Here is a 20,915-nt window from a genome sequence, read left to right as displayed (position 1 = left end):
TGGAGTGCTCTAATGTCGTCATTAGAATGAATTGGACGACCTATTTTGGTGTCGTCAGCAAATTTGCTCATGTCGCTATTTATTCCCTCATCTATGTCGTTTATGTAAATTGTGAACAACAACGGGCCCAACACTGACCCCCGAGGAACACCGCTTGTGACGTGCCCCCATTCTGATTTCTCCCCATTTATGCAAACTCTCTGCTGTCTATTTGTCAGCCATGCCTCTACCCAGGAAAAAATTTCTCCTCCTATTCCGTGTGCCCTAAGTTTCCTCAATAGCCTCTGGTGTGGAACTCTATCGAAAGCCTTACTGAAGTCCATATACACAATATCATATTCATTACCATGATCTACCTCCTCAAACACCTTAGTGAAAAAAGTTAGTAAATTCGTAAGACAGGAACGCCCCTATGTAAAACCGTGTTGAGAATTATTAATCAATCTGTGCCTGTCAAGATGGCTATGAATTACTTCAGCAATTATTGATTCCATAAATTTTCCCACTACGGAGGTAAGGCTTATTGGTCTATAGTTCGAAGCCAAGGACCTGTCACCTGCCTTGTAAATAGGTATTACATTTGCCATTTTCCACTTATCAGGCACTATGCCAGTTTGTAGTGTGACGTGATTTGTTTACTCTTGAACATCGGCAAAAATTGAACATTTTCACTACTTTGAGCTCAATTTCAAGCTACTTCTAGTCTTTAAACCATTGAAAATCATCTATATTTCTGTAAAATATCTTCCATTCTAACAAATGAGACCAAAAATATCATACGAAAATACACCACAAGTCATCGTTTTAAACCAATAATGTGGTTGCAGTTTTTTCATCATTATGCACTGTGCTGCAGGATTTTTTTTATATTGTGCACACTGGCCATACAGGCCTATTCTCTCACATGTAGGCCTACCAGCTTTCTCCGCAAGATTTGAAGCCGCTAGAATTTTGCCATTAACTCTTCTCTGATAGATAAGAGGGAGTTAAATTTTCATTTACTGTACAGCATTTCAGTTAAATTTTCATTTAGTATTCATTTTTACAGTTTCCCTGTGCTGTATAATTTTATACATTGTTTTATGTAGTAGTTAGTAAATTATTATTAATTTATTTAATTTTTTATTATCACACTGGCCGATTCCCACCAAGGCAGGGTGGCCCGAAAAAGAAAAACTTTCACCATCATTCACTCCATCACTGTCTTGCCAGAAGGGTGCTTTACACTACACTTTTTAAACTGCAACATTAACACCCCTCCTTCAGAGTGCAGGCACTGTACTTCCCATCTCCAGGACTCAAGTCCGGCCTGCCGGTTTCCCTGAACCCCTTCATAAATGTTACTTTGCTCACACTCCAACAGCACGTCAAGTATTAAAAACCATTTGTCTCCATTCACTCCTATCAAACACGCTCACGCATGCCTGCTGGAAGTCCAAGCCCCTCGCACACAAAACCTCCTTTACCCCTTCCCTCAAAACCTTTCCTAGGCCGACCCCTACCCCGCCTTCCTTCCACTACAGACTGATACACTCTTGAAGTCACTCTGTTTCACTCCATTCTCTCTACATGTCCGAACCACCTCAACAACCCTTCCTCAGCCCTCTGGACAACAGTTTTCGTAATCCCGCACCTCCTCCTAACTTCCAAACTACGAATTCTCTGCATTATATTCACACCACACATTGCCCTCAGACATGACATTTCCACTGCCTCCAGCGTTCTCCTCACTGCAACATTCATCACCCATGCTTCACACCCATATAAGAGCGTTGGTAAAACTATACTCGCATACATTCCCCTCTTTGCCTCCAAGGACAAAGTTCTTTGTCTCCACAGACTCCTAAGTGCACCACTCACCCTTTCCCCTCATCAATTCTATGATTCACCTCATCTTTCATAGACACATCGCTGATACGCCCACTCCTAAATATCTGAATACATTCACCTCCTCCATACTCTCTCCCTCCAATCTGATATCCAATCTTTCATCACCTAATCTTTTTATCCTCATAACCTTACTCTTTCCTGTATTCACTTTTAATTTTCTTCTTTTGCACACCCTACCAAATTCATCCACCAATCTCTGCAACTTCTCTTCAGAATCTCCCAAGAGCACAGTGTCATCAGCAAAGAGCAACTGTGACAACTCCCACTTTATGTGTGATTCTTTATCTTTTAACTCCACGCCTCTTGCCAAGACCCTCGCATTTACTTCTCTTACAACCCCATCTATAAATATATTAAACAACCACGGTGACATCACACGTCCTTGTCTAAGACCTACTTTTACTGGGAAATAATTTCCCTCTTTCCTACATACTCTAACTTGAGCCTCACTATCCTCGTAAAAACTCTTCACTGCTTTCAGTAACCTACCTCCTACACCATACACCTGCAACATCTGCCACATTGCCCCCCTATCCACCCTGTCATACGCCTTTTCCAAATCCATAAATGCCGCAAAGACCTCTTAAGCATTATCTAAATACTGTTCACTTATATGTTTCACTGTAAACACCTGGTCCACACACCCCCTACCTGTCCTAAAGCCTCCTTGTTCATCTGCTATCCTATTCTCCATCTTACTCTTAATTCTTTCAATAATAACTCTACCATACACTTTACGAGGTATACTCAACAGACTTATACCCCTATAATTTTTGCACTCTCTTCTGTCCCCTTTGCCTTTATACAAAGGAACTATGCATGTTCTCTGCCAATCCCTAGGTACCTTACCCTCTTCCATACATTTATTAAATAATTGCACCAACCACTCCAAAACTATATCCCCACCTGCTTTTAACATTTCTATCTTTATCCCATCAATCCCAGCTGCCTTACCCCCTTTCATCATTTTACCTACTGCCTCACGAACTTCCCCCACACTCACAACTGGCTCTTCCTCACTCCTACAAGATGTTATTCCTCCTTGCCCTATACACGAAATCACAGCTTCCCTATCTTCATCAACATTTAACAATTCCTCAAAATATTCCCTCCATCTTCCCAATACCTCTAACTCTCCATTTAATAACTCTCCTCTCCTATTTTTAACTGACAAATCCATTTGTTCTCTAGGCTTCCTTAACTTGTTAATCTCACTCCAAAACTTTTTCTTATTTTCAACAAAATTTGTTGATAACATCTCACCCACTCTCTCATTTGCTCTCTTTTTACATTGCTTCACCACTCTCTTAACCTCTCTCTTTTTCTCCATATACTCTTCCCTCCTTGCATCACTTCTAATTTGTAAAAACTTCTCATATGCTAACTTTTTCTCCCTTACTACTCTCTTTACATCATCATTCCACCAATCGCTCCTCTTCCCTCCCGCACCCACTTTCCTGTAACCACAAACTTCTGCTGAACACTCTAACATTACATTTTTAAACTTACCCCATACCTCTTCGACCCCATTGCCTATGCTCTCATTAGCCCATCTATCCTCCAAGAGCTGTTTATATCTTACCCTAACTGCCTCCTCTTTTAGTTTATAAACCTTCACCTCTCTCTTCCCTGATGCTTCTATTCTCCTTGTATCCCATCTACCTTCTACTCTCAGTGTAGCTACAACTAGAAAGTCATCTGATATATCTGTGGCCCCTCTATAAACATGTACATCCTGAAGTCTACTCAACAGTCTTTTATCTACCAATACATAATCCAACAAACTACTGTCATTTCGCCCTACATCATATATTTTATACTTATTTATCCTCTTTTTCTTAAAATATGTTTTACCTATAACTAAACCCCTTTCTATACAAAGTTCAATCAAAGGCCTCCCATTATCATTTACACCTGGCACTCCGAACTTACCTACCACACGCTCTCTAAAATTTTCTCCTACTTTAGCATTCAGATCCCCTACCACAATTACTCTCTCACTTGGTTCAAAGGCTCCTATACATTCACTTAACATCTCCCAAAATCTCTCTCGCTCCTCTACATTCCTCTCTTCTCCAGGTGCATACATGCTTATTATGACCCACTTTTCGCATCCAACCTTTACTTTAATCCACATAATTCTTGAATTTACACATTCATATTCTCTTTTCTCCTTCCATAACTGATCCTTCAACATTACTGCTACCCCTTCCTTTGCTCTAACTCTCTCAGATACTCCAGATTTAATCCCATTTATTTCCCCCCACCGAAACTCCCCTACCCCCTTCAGCTTTGTTTTGCTTAAGGCCAGGACATCCAACTTCTTTTCATTCATAACATAAGCAATCATCTGTTTCTTGTCATCCACACTACATCCACGCACATTCAAGCATCCCAGTTTTATAAGTTTTTCTTCTTCTCTTTTTTAGTAAATATCTACAGGAGAAGGGGTTACTAGCCCATTGCTCCCAGCATTTTAGTCGCCTCATACGACATGCATGGCTTACGGAAGAAAGATTCTTTTCCACTTCCCCATGGATAATAAAAGAAATAAAGAAGAACAAGAGCTATTTAGAAAAAGGAGAAAAACCTAGATGTATGTATATATATATGCATGTGCGTGTCTGTGAAGTGTGACCAAAGTGTAAGTAGGAGTAGCAAGATATCCCTGTTATCTAGCGTGTTTATGAGACAGAAAAAGAAACCAGCAATCCTACCATCATGCAAAACAGTTACAGGTTTCTGTTTCACAGTCATCTGGCAGGACGGTAGTACTTCCCTGGGTGGTTGCTGTCTACCAACCTACTACCTTATTAATAAATTCATATATGTATTATCATTTATGGTCTGGAACAGATTAATTATGGGAAAAGTTGGTTTGGTTGTCTATAATTTTGGTTGTCCAACTGACATCTGGAATGAATTAAGCTTGACAACTGAGGTTTCACTGTATATGAGTGGTAACAAGTGGGTGTAAATAGGGTGGTAACCATAAAAGAGTAATAATACTACAGTGCTCCTCTGTTTTTATTTTCAACAAGTATTTGGGCTGAATATTAAGCTTTGGGAAGCATTTTTTTCAAGTTCTGGCAAGAATTTTTTTTTTTTTGCATGGAACTATTTCCCTCATTTTAAATTTCTTGAAGAACTAGGGAAGACTTAAACATGATATATCAAAAATTAAGAATATTTTGCCAAAATTAGTCCATATTTGAGCATGTATCATACATATGGAGGGCTTCTGTTTATTAAAATTTACTTTATTTTTAAATGAATTTTATTTACTTGCCTATTCTATTTTATATTATGTATACAGAATTTCAGTAACAAATGTGAAATTATTTACCTACTGCACGTAATTTCATCAATAATAGGTATATTCACACTATCACATTATCATGGGTGCTATTTCTTATATCTTCCAAACCATCCACTTATATTACTACTAAGACCATTGATTAAAGGTTTATACAGTTTACCCTTAAAAAGATGGGTTACAACGCGAACTTACTGTTGCATATTTGCCAGCTGATTCATGAAGTTTATCATAAACATCAGCAGGAATGATACCGCTTACTGCATCTTTGTGTCGGAAATGTTCTGTCCAAATCTGGAAAAGATATATTCAATCCATTAAAAAAATTCTTATCAATAGCTCTCCTCATACGAGGATATTTACTAGTCTAATAATGTCTAGGATCCATAACATCTTACTCAAAGAGCACCTCACTGGATGCCTGGAGTATACCTGGAGAGAGCTCTGGGGGTCAGCGCCCCCACGGCCCGGTCTGTGACTAGGCCTTATGGTGGATCAGGGCCTGATCAACCAGGCTGTTACTGCTGGCCAAATGTAATCCAATATACGAACCACAGCCCGGCTGGTCAGGTACTGACTTTAGGTGCCTGTCCAGTGCCTGCTTGAAAACAGCCAGGGGTCTATTGGTAATCCCCCTTATGTATGCTGGGAGGCAGTTGAACAGCCTTGGGCCCCTGACATTTACTGTGTTGTCTCTTACTGTGCTAGTGGCACGCCTGCTTTTCATTAGGGGGATGTTGCACCGTTTGCCAAGTCTATTTCCTTTCATAGGGAGTGATTCTTGTGTGCAAGTTTGATACTAGTCCCTCTAGGATTTTCCAGGTATATATAATCATGTATCTCTCCCTCCTGCATTCTAGGGAGTACAGGTTTAGGAACTTCAAGTGTTCCCAGTAACTGAGATGATTTATTGCAGTTATGCGTGCCGTGAAGGTTCTCTGTACATTTTCTAGATCAGCAATTTCACCTACCTTGAAAGGTGCTGTTAGTGTGCAGCAACATTCCAGCCTAGATAGAACAAGCAACCTGAATAGTGTCATCAAGGGCTTGGCATCCCTGGTTTTGAAGGTTCTCATTATCCATCCTGTCATTTTTCTAGCAGATGCAATTGATACAATGTTATGGTCCTTAACCCTTTCAGGGTCGACAGGCCCTCTCAGAGACTTGTTCTCAGGGTCGGCCAAATTTAAAAATAAAAAAAAATTATTTTTTCTTATGAAAAGATAGAGAATCTTTTCCCGATCATAATGACACCAAAAGTATGAAATTTGATGGAAAACTTATGGAATTATGCTCTCGCGAAGTTAGCGGTCTCGATGACGTTTACGCATCGGCGATTTTTCCCACTTTGAGCCCTATTTTCGGCCAATTCCAGTGTACTTGGCGACAAAAATCATAACTATTTTGCTAGAACTCCATTTTTTCTATCGAATGAGTACAAGAAACCACCCATTTACCGATTTCAACTATCCAATACAGTGGTCAGAATTTAGCAATTTTGCCAATTTCACACAAATTTCAAAAGATGCCAATTTCCGAATAGGGTCCAGAATAAACAAGAAAGACATTCCTGGCACTAAAATAACATTTCCTCTGTTCAATAGTCATGTCCCCACGCCCCTCTTATATTCTTTTGCTTTCCACTTTGAATTTTTATTCTCACAAAAAAGTATGCAGACTACTGCATTAGTGTAGAAATGGTATAAATAATATCAGCACATTTGTGAAAGAATATTAGACTCACCAGTTGACGTGTATTGGACGCATAGCATGATTTGTTTACTTTTGGGCTTTGGTAAAAATCAAACATTTCTGCTACTTTGAGTTCAATTTCAAGGTACTTTTCTTTGTAAAACCAGTCAAAATCATCTCAATTTCTGTAATATGTCTTTCATTCTATAAAATGAGACCAGGAAAACTAGAATACAACAATAAATACCATACAAAAATACAGTGCAAAGTCGCTGTTTTAATCCAAAAACACAGTCAAATTTTTTTTTCTCATTACGCACTGTGTGCTGCAGGATTTTTTTATACTGCGCACACTGACCACATAGACCCATTCTTTCATATGTAGGCCTACCAGCTCTCTCTCACTAGATCTGAGGGCGCTAGAATTTAGGCGTACTAGTATGCCAAAAACCCTGGTGCGTAAGCCGTACTAGTACGGCCGAAACCCTGAAAGGGTTAAAGGTGAGATGCTCTGACATGATCACCCCCAGGTCTTTGACATCAGTTTTTCACTCTACTGTGTGGTTGGAATCTGTTTTTTACTCCAATATAGTTTTAATTTCCTCACGTTTTCCAAGTCGGAGTAATTGAAATTTCTTATCATTGAACTTCATATTGTTTTCTGCAGTCTCAATAAGTAATTTCAAAACAGAGCCAGAGATTGCTGACTGGCCTACAGAATTTTCCAAGGCCGATTGTATTGATGATTGGACAGACATATTTCTGAATAAATTACTTAGACTATACAATAAACAATGTCCTATAAAAATGAAACAGATCATGAATAAACGGTTCGGTTGCCCATGTCTAACTAGCAACATACTGAAATCCATTGATAAGAAACACCAATATGAAAAGCAATACAGATAGGACTTAATACACAAAGATATTCTTAAACACTATCCAGCAAGGAAATGAGTGAGCTACTCAAGTCCCAATATGACTCAGTTTTTAGCAAGCCGCTAACCAGACTGAGAGTCGAAGACCAAAATGAATTTTTTATGAGAGAGCCACAAAATTTGACTAACACAAGCCTATCCGATGTTATCCTGACGCCAAATGACTTCGAACAGGCGATAAATGACATGCCCATGCACTCTGCCCCAGGGCCAGACTCATGGAACTCTGTGTTCATCAAGAACTGCAAGAAGCCCCTATCACGAGCCTTTTCCATCCTATGGAGAGGGAGCATGGACACGGGGGTCGTCCCTCAGTTACTAAAAACAACAGACATAGCCCCACTCCACAAAGGGGGCAGTAAAGCAACAGCAAAGAACTACAGACCAATAGCACTAACATCCCATATCATAAAAATCTTTGAAAGGGTCCTAAGAAGCAAGATCACCACCCATCTAGAAACCCATCAGTTACACAACCCAGGGCAACATGGGTTTAGAACAGGTCGCTCCTGTCTGTCTCAACTACTGGATCACTACGACAAGGTCCTAAATGCACTAGAAGACAAAAAGAATGCAGATGTAATATATACAGACTTTGCAAAAGCCTTCGACAAGTGTGACCATGGCGTAATAGCGCACAAAATGCGCGCTAAAGGAATAACAGGAAAAGTCGGTCGATGGATCTATAATTTCCTCACTAACAGAACACAGAGAGTAGTCGTCAACAGAGTAAAGTCCGAGGCAGCTACGGTGAAAAGCTCTGTCCCACAAGGCACAGTACTAGCTCCCATCTTGTTCCTCATCCTCATATCCGACATAGACAAGGATGTCAGCCACAGCACCGTGTCTTCCTTTGCAGATGACACCCGAATCTGCATGACAGTGTCTTCCATTGCAGACACTGCAAGGCTCCAGGCGGACATCAACCAAATCTTTCAGTGGGCTGCAGAAAACAATATGAAGTTCAACGATGAGAAATTTCAATTACTCAGATATGGTAAACATGAGGAAATTAAATCTTCATCAGAGTACAAAACAAATTCTGGCCACAAAATAGAGCGACACACCAACGTCAAAGACCTAGGAGTGATTATGTCGGAGGATCTCACCTTCAAGGACCATAACATTGTATCAATCGCATCTGCTAGAAAAATGACAGGATGGATAATGAGAACCTTCAAAACTAGGGAGGCCAAGCCCATGATGACACTCTTCAGGTCACTTGTTCTATCTAGGCTGGAATATTGCTGCACTCTAACAGCACCTTTCAAGGCAGGTGAAATTGCCGACCTAGAAAATGTACAGAGAACTTTCACGGCGCGCATAACGGAGATAAAACACCTCAATTACTGGGAGCGCTTGAGGTTTCTAAACCTGTATTCCCTGGAACGCAGGAGGGAGAGATACATGATTATATACACCTGGAAAATCCTAGAGGGACTAGTACCAAACTTGCACACGAAAATCACTCACTACGAAAGCAAAAGACTTGGCAGACGATGCACCATCCCCCCAATGAAAAGCAGGGGTGTCACTAGCACGTTAAGAGACCATACAATAAGTGTCAGGGGCCCGAGACTGTTCAACTGCCTCCCAGCACACATAAGGGGGATTACCAACAGACCCCTGGCAGTCTTCAAGCTGGCACTGGACAAGCACCTAAAGACAGTTCCTGATCAGCCGGGCTGTGGCTCGTACGTTGGTTTGCGTGCAGCCAGCAGCAACAGCCTGGTTGATCAGGCGCTGATCCACCAGGAGGCCTGGTCACAGACCGGGCCGCGGGGGCGTTGACCCCCGAAACTCTCTCCAGGTAAACTCCAGGTATCGGTTCTCAATGAACATTGCATTTGACTCCTTAAGCAGTCCACGGATGAAAGGTATTTTGTTATTCGTTGCTGGCTTTACACCCTGTATACACCTACCATCTGACTTACGGCCGAGTTCGGTTCCGAGAAACCGGTCGTAAGTCGAAATGGTCGTAAGTCGAACTTTACTACTGAATATCAACAAAACATTTTTGTAATGACTTTATTTTATTGTTTTATTTTGGTATTTCGTGTTTTACTTTACTTTTTATGCTGTAAGTACTGTATTTTATACTGTAAGGTTTAGGATAAACACTGTGTACAACAGAAATAGTTGTTTTTTTCCCAGAAATTTGGCATAAAAAACACGGTCATAAGTCGAGTGGTCGTAAGTCGAGCAGGTCGTAAGTCGGATGGTAGGTGTATTTGCAAAGATGAATGTCGTCAGATTGGTGGTATTGGTGGTATGGGGAGGGGGAGCTTTTTTTCCCAGGTACTAATATCTGTTGTTTTGGAGTGGAGGCCATCGACTGTGATTCCACTCCAGAAATGATTGGAGTTGGTGTACAATTTCTGTCATTTCCTGCCAGCTATTTTTTCCTTCCTGGCACTAAGAAACCTCTCTCTCTGGAGTGGCTGTGGCTACCCAGGTTTTCCCATGGTCTGGATTTTCTGTGTCTTCTTGTACCCTTTAGGTGGCGTGCCTGGTAATATAAGTTATAGCACTGTCTTTCCTGAACTGAAGAGTGACACATTTCAGGGTGGAAAAGCTTACAGGAAGGGAGGTTGCATTTTCCTATTGTCATATGGGCACAGGATTTTCTGGGGTGGTCAAAGTTGCATGTCCCATCTGTTTTTCCGGATATTCCATGCCTGCAGATACCAAGTGCATAGTATTTGTATAGACCTGGTTTCTGTTTGCCTTGTTTTTTTGTGACCGTATTCCTACTGTATTCCCTACTAGTGCATGTTCTCCAGTCTCATTTCTATCATTAGCACTAATGCTAACAATGGAGCCTTCATCAGTTATTTCTGGTAATTTATCTTCACTATTTCTCATGGCATCCCCTTGTTTACTATCTCCTGTGGTATTGCTAGTTTGTAACATTGGTTTTTGCATGTCCTTGTCCTTATTTACACCTGTTTCCCCACTAGTGCTCCTGTCCCCCTACAGGCCAACATCGTTTATTTCTCTATTCTTACAGTTACTGTCTACTAGGACAGCATTTGTACCAGGGGCGATGGCATCATCTGGCCCAGATTTTTTATTTTTCCAACCGTTATAGAATGCTGTTGTGTTTTTTATGAAGGCCGTTTTGATGTTATCATTTTTTATTATCAATGTGATTTTATTCCACAGTTCGGTCTCATTTGGGCATACCCATAAATACTTCCATTTTTTAATATCTCTTGCAGATGATTCCTGAATACAGTGGACCGCTGGTTATTGCCTGATTCTGTTATCGGCCAACTCGGTGATTGGCCGGTTTTTCAGCGTCCGGTTATCGGCCATTAATTTGGTGATTGGCTGTTTGGGATGCGTTTGTCCACCGGCCCCAGCTGCTTGAGCGTCAGTTTGGCTGTGTTTCTGGGCAACTGAAGAAGCTTCTGCTCATTCATCCAAACATTTTGCTATAATCCATTATTTTTTGTGGTTGCTGATTGAGTGCAATTGTAAAATAAACAACCATGGGCCCAAAGAAACACGTTACATAGTACATAAAAACATGCAATGTTTATATGCGATGTATATTTAATAATAATCTTTTTTGGGTCACCCTGCCTCGGTGGGAGACGGCCGACTTGTTGAAAAAAAAAAAAAATATTAAATGTCTTATTTTACGTTAATATAGACATTTTCATTAATCCATCTATTATATCTTCTTCAAAATTATATAAGAAACATGTTACACAGCATATAAACATACAATGTTTATAATATGCGATGTATATTTAATAATCACTCTTTGGCACATTAAATGTCTTATTTTACGTTAATATAGACATTTTCATTAATCCATCTATTATATCTTCTTCAAAATTATATAAGAAACACATTACATAGCATATAAACATGCAATGTTTATTATATGCAATGTATATTTAACCCGTAAATGGTCCAAATGTATATATACGTTTTTTCAACACTTGAAAGTATGTAAAAAAAGTAGATCTTTTTTTTTTTTTTACATTTGAAAATGTGTATAAAAACTTTGATTTACTTTTTGTTTTGTTATATTTGAAAATAAGTAAAAAAACGTAGCTCTACTTTTGGAGCACTACACATGTGAACGTAGATCTACTTGGACCGTTTATGGGTTAATAATCACTCTTTGGCACATTAAATGCCTTATTTAAAGTTAATATAGACATTTTCATTAATCCATCTATGATATTTTCTTCAAAATTATATAAGAAACACATTACATATCAAGTAGTATATAAACATAGCATATAAACATGCAAAGTTTATATGTTATCGAGTGGAGAGTTGGATGGAGAGTAAACATTAAGTTTTCTCTGATGCAGCGTTACAGAAAACTGTGAATCTGGCAACTGGTGCAGTAACCGCCTTTCATACGCATTTGTTTACAATTCTCAGCATGAATTATTCATTACTTCTCCATTTGTTTATGATGGCATCTAAAGATAGTTGTTAAAAATGATTAAACTCAGTGAACATGGTAATAATATGGCTGTGTAGTGAAATGATATGGCTGTGTAGTGTAATAATATGGCTGTGTAGTGTAGCCAGGGGAGGGGGCTACATACGTGTACTGTACCTACATCTACCACTACCTACAAATAAATACTACTCATCTCTTGCCCTACATTAAGACTACAAATATTTTAAGGTAAGTAATGAATATACTGTAGCAGTAATGAATGTACTGTAGCAGATTAAAGAGGGGTGTGCAATGTGGACTAGGGTGCAAGCTTTTGTAGAGAAACAGTACCCTGACCAAGCTCACCCTCTGCCTGTTGTGGACTCTATTGTAGTACTGGGGAACACCCTGGGGTTGGAGGTGAGTGGTGAGGATGTGGAAGAGTTGGTGGAGGACCACAGGGAAGAGCTAACCACTGAAGAGCTGCAAGAGCTTCATCTGGAACAGTATCAGACCACAGCTGAGGAACTTGCTTCAGAGGAGGAGGAAGAGGGAGTGGATGAGGTGCCTTCTTCAAAGATTAAGGAGATTTGTGCCAAGTGGAATGATGTCCAAATGTTTGTGCAGAAGTGCCACCCTGAGCAAGCTGAAACAAGCCATCTTTGCAACAAGTTCAGTGACAGAACCATGTCCCATTTTAGGGAAATGTTAAAGAGGCGCCAGAAACAGAGGACTGTGGACAGTTATTTTGTGAGACAGGGGTCCAGTGACTCTTAAGCTGGTCCTAGTGGCATTAAAAGACAGAGAAGGGAAGTAACCCCAGAGAGGGCTTTACCTGAAGTCTTCATGGAGGGGGGTTCTCCTTCCAAACACTAACCCCAACTCCCTCTCTCCTCCTCCCTATCTTCCAGATGCCATCACCAATCTTCAATAATGGTAAGTAAAAATGTTATTTTATATTTTATATTATATGGATGTATTATTTTATATGTATGTTATTTTATATGTATGTAAAACTGTAATTAATCTCTATAAATATATTTTTTGTGTGAATATTTTTGGGTTTCTGGAATGGATTAATTGTATTTCCATTATTTCTTATGGGAAATATTGATTCGAATTTCAGACTTTTCGAAATTAGAACTGGCTCCTGGAATGGATTAAGTTCGATTTTTGAGGTTCCACTGTATTAGCCTTCAATAAAGGTATGTAATACTTACATAATTGTTAAAATTTTTTTTTTTTGTGAATATTTTTGTCTGGAACGGATTAATTGTATTTCCATTAATTCTTATGGGAAATATTAATTTGGTTTTCGGCCATTTCGGTTATCGGCTGACCTTCTCGAATGGATTACGGCCGATAACCGAGGGTCCACTGTACCTGCACAAGGGGCGTTTACCTGGAGAGAGTTTCAGAGGCCAATGCCCCCACGGCCTGGTCTGAGACCAGGCCTCATGGTGGATCAGAGTCTGATCAACCAGGCTGTTACTGCTGGCTGCATGCAAGCTGACGTACAAACCACAGCCCGGTTGGTCAGGTACTGACTTTAGGTGCCTGTCCAGTGCCTTCCTGAAGACAGCCAGGGGTCTATTGATAATCCCCCTTATGTATGCTGGGAGGCAACTGAACAGTCCTGGGCCCCAGACACTTATTGTGCTGTCTCTCAGTGTACTAGTGGTGCCCCTGCTTTTCATCGGGGAAATGTTGCATCTCCTGCCGAGTCTTTTGCTTTCATAGGGAGTGATTTTCATGTGCAGGTTTGGTACCAATCCCTCCAAGACCTTCCAAGTGTATATTATCATGTATCTCTCTCGCTTGTGTTTCAAGGAATACAGATCAAGGACCTTCAACCGTTCCCAGTAGTTTAGGCACCTCATTGTACTTAAGTGTGCCGTGAAAGTTCTTTGTACACTCACCAGGTCTGCAATGTCGCCAGCCTTGAAGAGGGCCTTTAATGTACAGCAGTATTCCAGCCTAGAGAGGACAAACAATTTGAAGAGAATCATCATGGGCTTGGCATCCCTAGTTTTGAAGGTTCTCATTGTCCACCCTATCATTTTCCTAGCAGATGAGGTAGATACATTGTTGTGGTCTTTGAAGGCAAGATCCTCTGACATTATCACTTACAGGTCCTTCACATTACTTTTCTGCTTTATTGTATGGTTAGAATTTGTGGAATACCCTGACACATTTTTAATTTCTTCAAGTTTCCCATATCTGAGTAGTTGAAAATTCTCCTCGTTGAACTTCATATTGTTTTGAGTGGTCCATTCGAAGATTTGGTTGATGTCCGTTTGGAGTCTCGTGGTGTCTTCGATGGAGGTCACTGCCATGGTGACCCGAGTGTCATCCACAAAGGAAGACACGGAGCTATTGCTTACATCTCTATGTCAGAAATGAGGATGAGGAATAGAATGGGAGCGAGTACTGTGCCTTGTGGAACAGAGCTTTTCAGTGTGGCTGCCTGGGACCTTACTCTGTTTACTATTACTCTTTGTGTTCTATTTGCCAGGAAGTTGTAGATCCATCTACCAACTTTTCCCGTTATTCCTTCATCTCGCATTTTGTGTGCTATCACACCATGGTCACACCTTTCGAAAGCTTTTGCAAAGTCTGTGTATACTACATCTGTATTTTGTTTATCCTCTACAGCATCCAGGACCTTGTCATAGTGGTCCAGTAGCTGGGACAGGCAAGAGCGACCTGCTCTAAACCTGTGTTGCCCTGGGTTGTGTAACTGATGAGTATCTAGGTGGTTGGCTATCTTGCTTCTTAGAACCCTCTCAAAGATTTTTATGATATGGGATGTTAGTGCTATCGGTCTGTAGTTCTTTGCAATTGCTTTACTGCCACCTTTGTAGAGTAGGGCTATGTCTGTTGCTTCTAGTGTGTGTGGGATGACCCCTGAGTCCATGCTCACTCTCCATAAAATGCTGAAGGCACATGATAGGGGTTTCTTGTAATTCTTGATGAACACGGAGTTCCACGAGTCTGAGCCTGGGGCAGAGTGCATGGGCATGTCATTAATTGCCTTTTTCAAGTCTTGTGGAGTTAGAATAATATCAGAGATTTTTGGGATGACCAAATTTTGGGTTTCGTTCATAAAGAATTCATTTGGATTGTCGATCCTTAGTCTGGGCAGTGGATCGCTGAACACTGAGTCATATTGGGACTTTAGTAACTCACTCAATTCTTGGCTATCATCTGTGTATGTCCCATCCCGCCTAAGCAGCGGCCCAATACTGGATGTTGTTTTTCCCTTAGATTTGGCATAAGAGAAGAAGTATTTTGTTTTTGTTTTTTCAATTTCCTTTATGGCTTTTAGTTCTTCCTGTGATTCTTGTCTCCTATAAGATTCCTTCAGCTTAGGTTCGATATTTGCAATTTCATTGACTAGTGCTTCCCTTTGTATTTCAGATATATTGGCCCCACTCAGCAGCTCTGTGACTCTTCACCTTCGTCTGTACAGTGGAACCTCAAATTTTGAACGTATCACTTATCGAACTCTTCAAAAATCAACCGCTTTTTTCGAACCAACTTTGTCTCTATTATCAAACTCGCCCTATTTTCAAACCACTGGGTACTGGACCTATCCACCAACCCGCTCTGTCCGCGTTCCCGCGCAGGCGCTGTGAGCCAGTCTGGCTTTGTTGATGCTCGAGTGAACACTAACCTGCATTCTCATTCAAACATTTTATGATTAATTCATTGTGTTTAGTGCTTGTGGGACTGTGAAATAAGCTACCATGGGCCCAAAGAAACTTGCTGGTGGTACCCTTGTGGTAAAGTAAGTGAGAAACACCATAGATGTGAAGAAGGAAATAATAAAGAAGTATGAGAGTGGTGTGAGACTTGTTGAGCTTGCCAGGATGTGTGGAAAAAACAAGTTGACCATCGCTTCTATCCTGGCAAAGAAAGAAAAAAATCAAGGAAGCTGATGTTGCAAATGGTGTTAATATGCTAACCAAAAAAAGACCACAGACAATCGATCATTAATCCTTTGAGGGTTTTGGTCGTACTAGTACGTCTTACGCGTAGGGGTTTTTGTCGTACTAGTACGCATAAATTCTAGCGGCCTCAAATCTCACAGGAAAAGGCTGATAAGCCTAGATGTGAGAGAATGGGTCTGTGTGGTGGGTGTGCGCAGTAGGAAAAAAATCTGGGACCCAGTGGTGCATTGTGGGAATGCCATCATAGTACACAATTTCCACCGTGCCCTGTGGTAAGAAGTTCCTCACTCCTCGGCGAATTGGGACACTTTTGTTCCCCAGTGACAGTTCTAATACAGATGGAAGTGACAGTGAAGATGAGTTTCAAGGTTCTGGTGAGGTTTTGACCGAAACTAATGACCATAATATGGGTAATAGTGAGGAAAACCCAGACAACCCACAGCCTTCCACCTCTGGTGCTGGGCCATCTTGTTCACGTTCAGTTGTACCAGAATCAAAGAGGAAACTCCTATTTTCCAAAATCCCAGACTCAGATGTGAGCATTGGTGATGATAGTGATAGTGATTATGAACTACAAGCTCTTCAAACTTGTTCCAAGAATGGAGGAGGAGGAGGAGGCAGAGGAGGAGGAGGCAAGAGGAGGAGGAGGCAAGAGGAGGAGGAGGCAAGAGGAGGAGGAGGCAAGAGGAGGAGGAGGCAAGAGGAGGAGGAGGCAAGAGGAGGAGGAGGCAAGAGGAGGAGGAGGCAGAGGAGGAGGAGGAAGAAGAAGAGGAGGAGGAGGAGGAGGAAGAAGAGGAGGAGGAAGAGGAGGAGGAGGAGGAGGAGGAGGAGGAGGACGAGGAGGAGGAGGAGGAAGAGGAGGAGGAGGAGGAGGAGGAGGAGGAAGAGGAGGAGGTGGAGGAGAAGGAGGAGGAAGAGGAGGAGGAGGAGGTGGAGGAAGAGGAGGAAGAGGAAATGGAGGAGGAGGAGGAGGACGAGGAGGAGGAGGAGGAAGAGGAGGAGGAGGAGGAGGAGGAGGAGGAGGAGGAAGAGGAGGAGGAGCAGGAGGAGGAAGAGGAGGAAGAGTAGGTGGAGGAGGAGGAGGAGGAGGAGGAGGAGGACGAGGAGGAGGAGGAGGATGAGGAGGAGGAGGAGGAGAAGAAGAAGAGGAGGAGGAGGAGGAGGAAGAAGAGGAGGAGGTGGAAGAAGAGGAGGAGGAGGAAGAAGAAGAGGAGGAGGAATGAAGAAGAATACGTAATGATAACAATAATACATAATAATAATAATACATAATAATAATAATAGGTAATAATAATAATACATAATAATAATAATAGGTAATAATAATAATAATAATATGTAATAATAAATGTTCACCCATGACAGTAACAAGATAAGGGGAGATAACATCTGATAAGTGCTGACGTTTGATGAGGGTAAATGAGGGTAGAGCTGATGCCAAAAGATGAGATAAACATCTCCCTCCCTTTGTTTTTGCTGGTATACTAACATTTCTGTCTGTCTATTTGCCTGTCTGTCAAGCTCCCTGTCTATCCGTCTAGCTCTCTGTCTCAGAGAGCCACAAGACTGTGTCATCACTTTTACTCACATCTTCAAGCAGAGTATAGCACTTTGTCTGGGTTTCTTGGGTTATCCTAGGTAATTTATACTATGTATACTTGTATTTATGTGTACCTGTGAGACAGAGATAGACAGACAGATAGAAAGAGAGAGACAGATTGAAAGAGATAGAATGAGGGAGAAAGATAAAACACCATTGTGTATGACACCATGTTTCAGAGTTCCACAAGCTGCAGAACTAATAGGAATATGTTCAGTGACTGTATATTGGTATATATATTATAGAACAATAATAATAAACAATGTTTTGTATTGTTTGTTTTTGTAAACAAGTTTTGTAAACAATATATTGATAATTATGTTTGTGTGCTTATTGTGTTGTATACAACGAGTGTATATATGTACATTGCACCTTACTTTGGTCTCATAGGCCACATAAGTTATGTGAAAAAATAAAATAGTGAAAAAAACAACAAACCTTCAAATACAAGTAAACTAAAGTTTACCGGGTGAGCGGCAGTCGCCGCTGTTGCCATACGCGGCTCATTTTCTGCAAACTTCATGCATCCATATCTCCGTAAGTATTGATGGTAAATTTTTTTTGTTTATCCTATAATGTTTAGAAAAAAAAAACTCTATTTTTTCATAAGAAAAATCTTTTTTTTTTTTTGAAATTTGGCCGACCCTGAGAACGAGTTTCGGAGAGGGCCTGTCGACCCTCAAAGGGTTAAGTAAAAATGTTATTTTACAAGTTCATTTAAATTTATTAATAACCATACACTATACATGTATTTGTTGTGTGTATGTAATACTATCTATAAAATGTATTTTTTTGTGAATATTTTTGGGTTTCTGGAACGGATTAATTGTATTTCCATTATTTCTTATGGGAAATATTGCTTCGCTTTTCAAACTTTTCGAATTTAGATCTAGCTCCTGGAATGGATTAAGTTTGAAATTTAAAGTTCCACTGTATAGGGAACGTCTCTCTCTTTCTAGTTTACATCTATGAAATGTATCTTGAGAAGAACTCAAGAACCACAGAAATAATTTTTTCAAGGCAAATGTTCGGATCCATGTTGTTTAGGATATCTTCCCAGCTTGTTTCATTTAGGACATGGTTTACTTGATCCCACTGTACATTTTTGGTATTGAAATTGAATTTCGTGAAGAGACCTTCATGACTGCTGACATTTTGCTGGTCCGGAGCCCTGTGCATACATGTCTGTACCTCTATTATGTTGCGATCTGAATAAATTGTCTTTGATACAGTTATATTACATATCAGATCGTCATTGTTAGTGAAGATGAGGTCCACCGTATTTTCTAGTCTTGTAGGCTCTACTATTTGCTGGTTTAACCCTTTGACTGTTTCAGGGCCCTCTCTGAAACTGTCATTCTATGTCGCCAAATATTCGAAAAAAAAAAAATTATTTTTTCTTATGAAAATGTTAGGAATATTTTTACTAGTGTTTTAAGTCTAAAAAAAAAATTTTTGCCATCAGTACTTACCGAGATATAGAGCCGCAAAGTTTGCAGAAATTGACGTGCGTACGGCAACAGCAGCGACTGCCGCCCACCCGGTATTCTTTTATTTACTCTAATTCAAAGGTTTCTTGCATTTTTCAATATTTTTCTTTTCCAGGTAACTTATGTGGCCTGTGAGACCAATGTAAGGTGCATTGTTCAAATATACACTCATTATTTACAACACAATAACAGAACAAACTTTATCACTATTAGTTTGTGTATACACTTTGTTTACACAAACAAACAATACAAAACAATGTTTATTACTATTGTTCCATAATATATATACATATGTACAGTCACTAACCACGTTCCTAGAACTGCTGCAGCTTGTGGAACTCTTTGAAACATGGGTATATGCAGAGGGGCACTTCACACTCCTCACACATAAAACGAGTGTCTCTGCGTGTTTGTGGGCGTTTTGTGGTATGCATACATACATAACACCTCTTCTGTGCATTTTTCTTGGCAGTAGTAGGAGGCAGTTGTATGGGGTAGTGATCACCAGGCCTCATACGAGATGACGTCTGTGGGCGCTGGTCTATTGCAGGAGTTGCTCCTTTGTACTTTGCAATTATTTGTCTGATTACTGACAGGCAAAATTCACCACATTTTGGTGTTTTGTTGGTCTTCAACTTGTATATGTTATAAGCATTTAGCATAGAGATATCAACAAGATGGAAAAAAAGTTTGATATACCACTTATAACTCTTGCGTACACAGTCTGCAAACCCAATCTGCATGTCACATTTGTCCACTAAGCGCATATTGAGGTTGTAGTCCATGACAGCTGCAGGCTTTAGAATGGGTTCATTGGTCTCTCTGTTGTCCCTGCCACTGGGTACCATTTCGTTTGTGTGAACTGATGTCAACAATGTGACATCACGTTTGTCATGCCACCGAAATGCCATGATGTCATTGGCAGCAAAGGCTTGCACCTCACCTCTGCGAGTGCCAGCGTCGAACCTTGGCATATGTTTGCGATTACCACGCACTGTGCCACACACGTCTGTCAAGTTCACTCGCAAGAAATCACTGAGTAAGGGGCTTGTGTACCAGTTATCAGTAAATAACATATGCCCCTTACCAAGATATGGTTCCATCATTGTTCGAACCACATCACCAGAGATACCCAATAACTTCATGGTATCTCTCAAAGTATTACTGCCAGTGTACACAATAATATCTAAAACAAGACCACTTCTGCAATCACACAGTACAAATAGCTTTATACCAAAGCGTTTCCTCTTGCTTGGTATATATTGCTTGAATGAGAGTCTTCCTTTGAATAAAATCAAGGACTCATCAATAACAAGCTTCCTGAAGGGATAAAAATACATGCAGCACTTTTGTTTCAGGTACATAAACACATTTCTTATCTTATATAACCTGTCGCTTCTGTCAGGCCTGGTTTTGTCTGAAAAGTGTAACATACGCAACAGTATCAGGAAACGATTGACACCTATAATGTCACTAAAACCTGGAGTTGAAATCAGGCGATCTGTTGTCCAGTATGTGGTGACAGTGTGCTTATACACATGTGGCATAAGCATTATTGTGGCAAAAAACAGGTACATCTCTGCCACAGTTGTCTCCTTCCACTTGTGTAGCCGTGATTTTGGTGA

General features: G+C 40.5%; 1 protein-coding gene across 2 annotated transcripts in view; it reads right to left on the bottom strand.

Annotated features, from left to right (window-relative positions):
• Positions 1 to 20,915, bottom strand: part of LOC128685688 (ATP synthase mitochondrial F1 complex assembly factor 1) — a 162,204-nt gene that overhangs the window by 29,744 nt on the left and 111,545 nt on the right. For both annotated transcript variants that reach the window (XM_070088101.1, XM_070088100.1), the window contains exon 5: positions 5,402 to 5,500. In XM_070088101.1, the coding sequence (XP_069944202.1) occupies positions 5,402 to 5,500 (99 nt within the window). The remainder of the gene's footprint in view (positions 1 to 5,401; positions 5,501 to 20,915) is intronic.

Source organism: Cherax quadricarinatus, chromosome 23 (genome assembly GCF_038502225.1).
Source record: "Cherax quadricarinatus isolate ZL_2023a chromosome 23, ASM3850222v1, whole genome shotgun sequence".
In the NCBI taxonomy this organism is placed as follows: domain Eukaryota; kingdom Metazoa; phylum Arthropoda; class Malacostraca; order Decapoda; family Parastacidae; genus Cherax; species Cherax quadricarinatus.
Note: the sequence above shows the minus strand (reverse complement) of the source record. Positions and strands in the feature narration are given on the sequence as shown.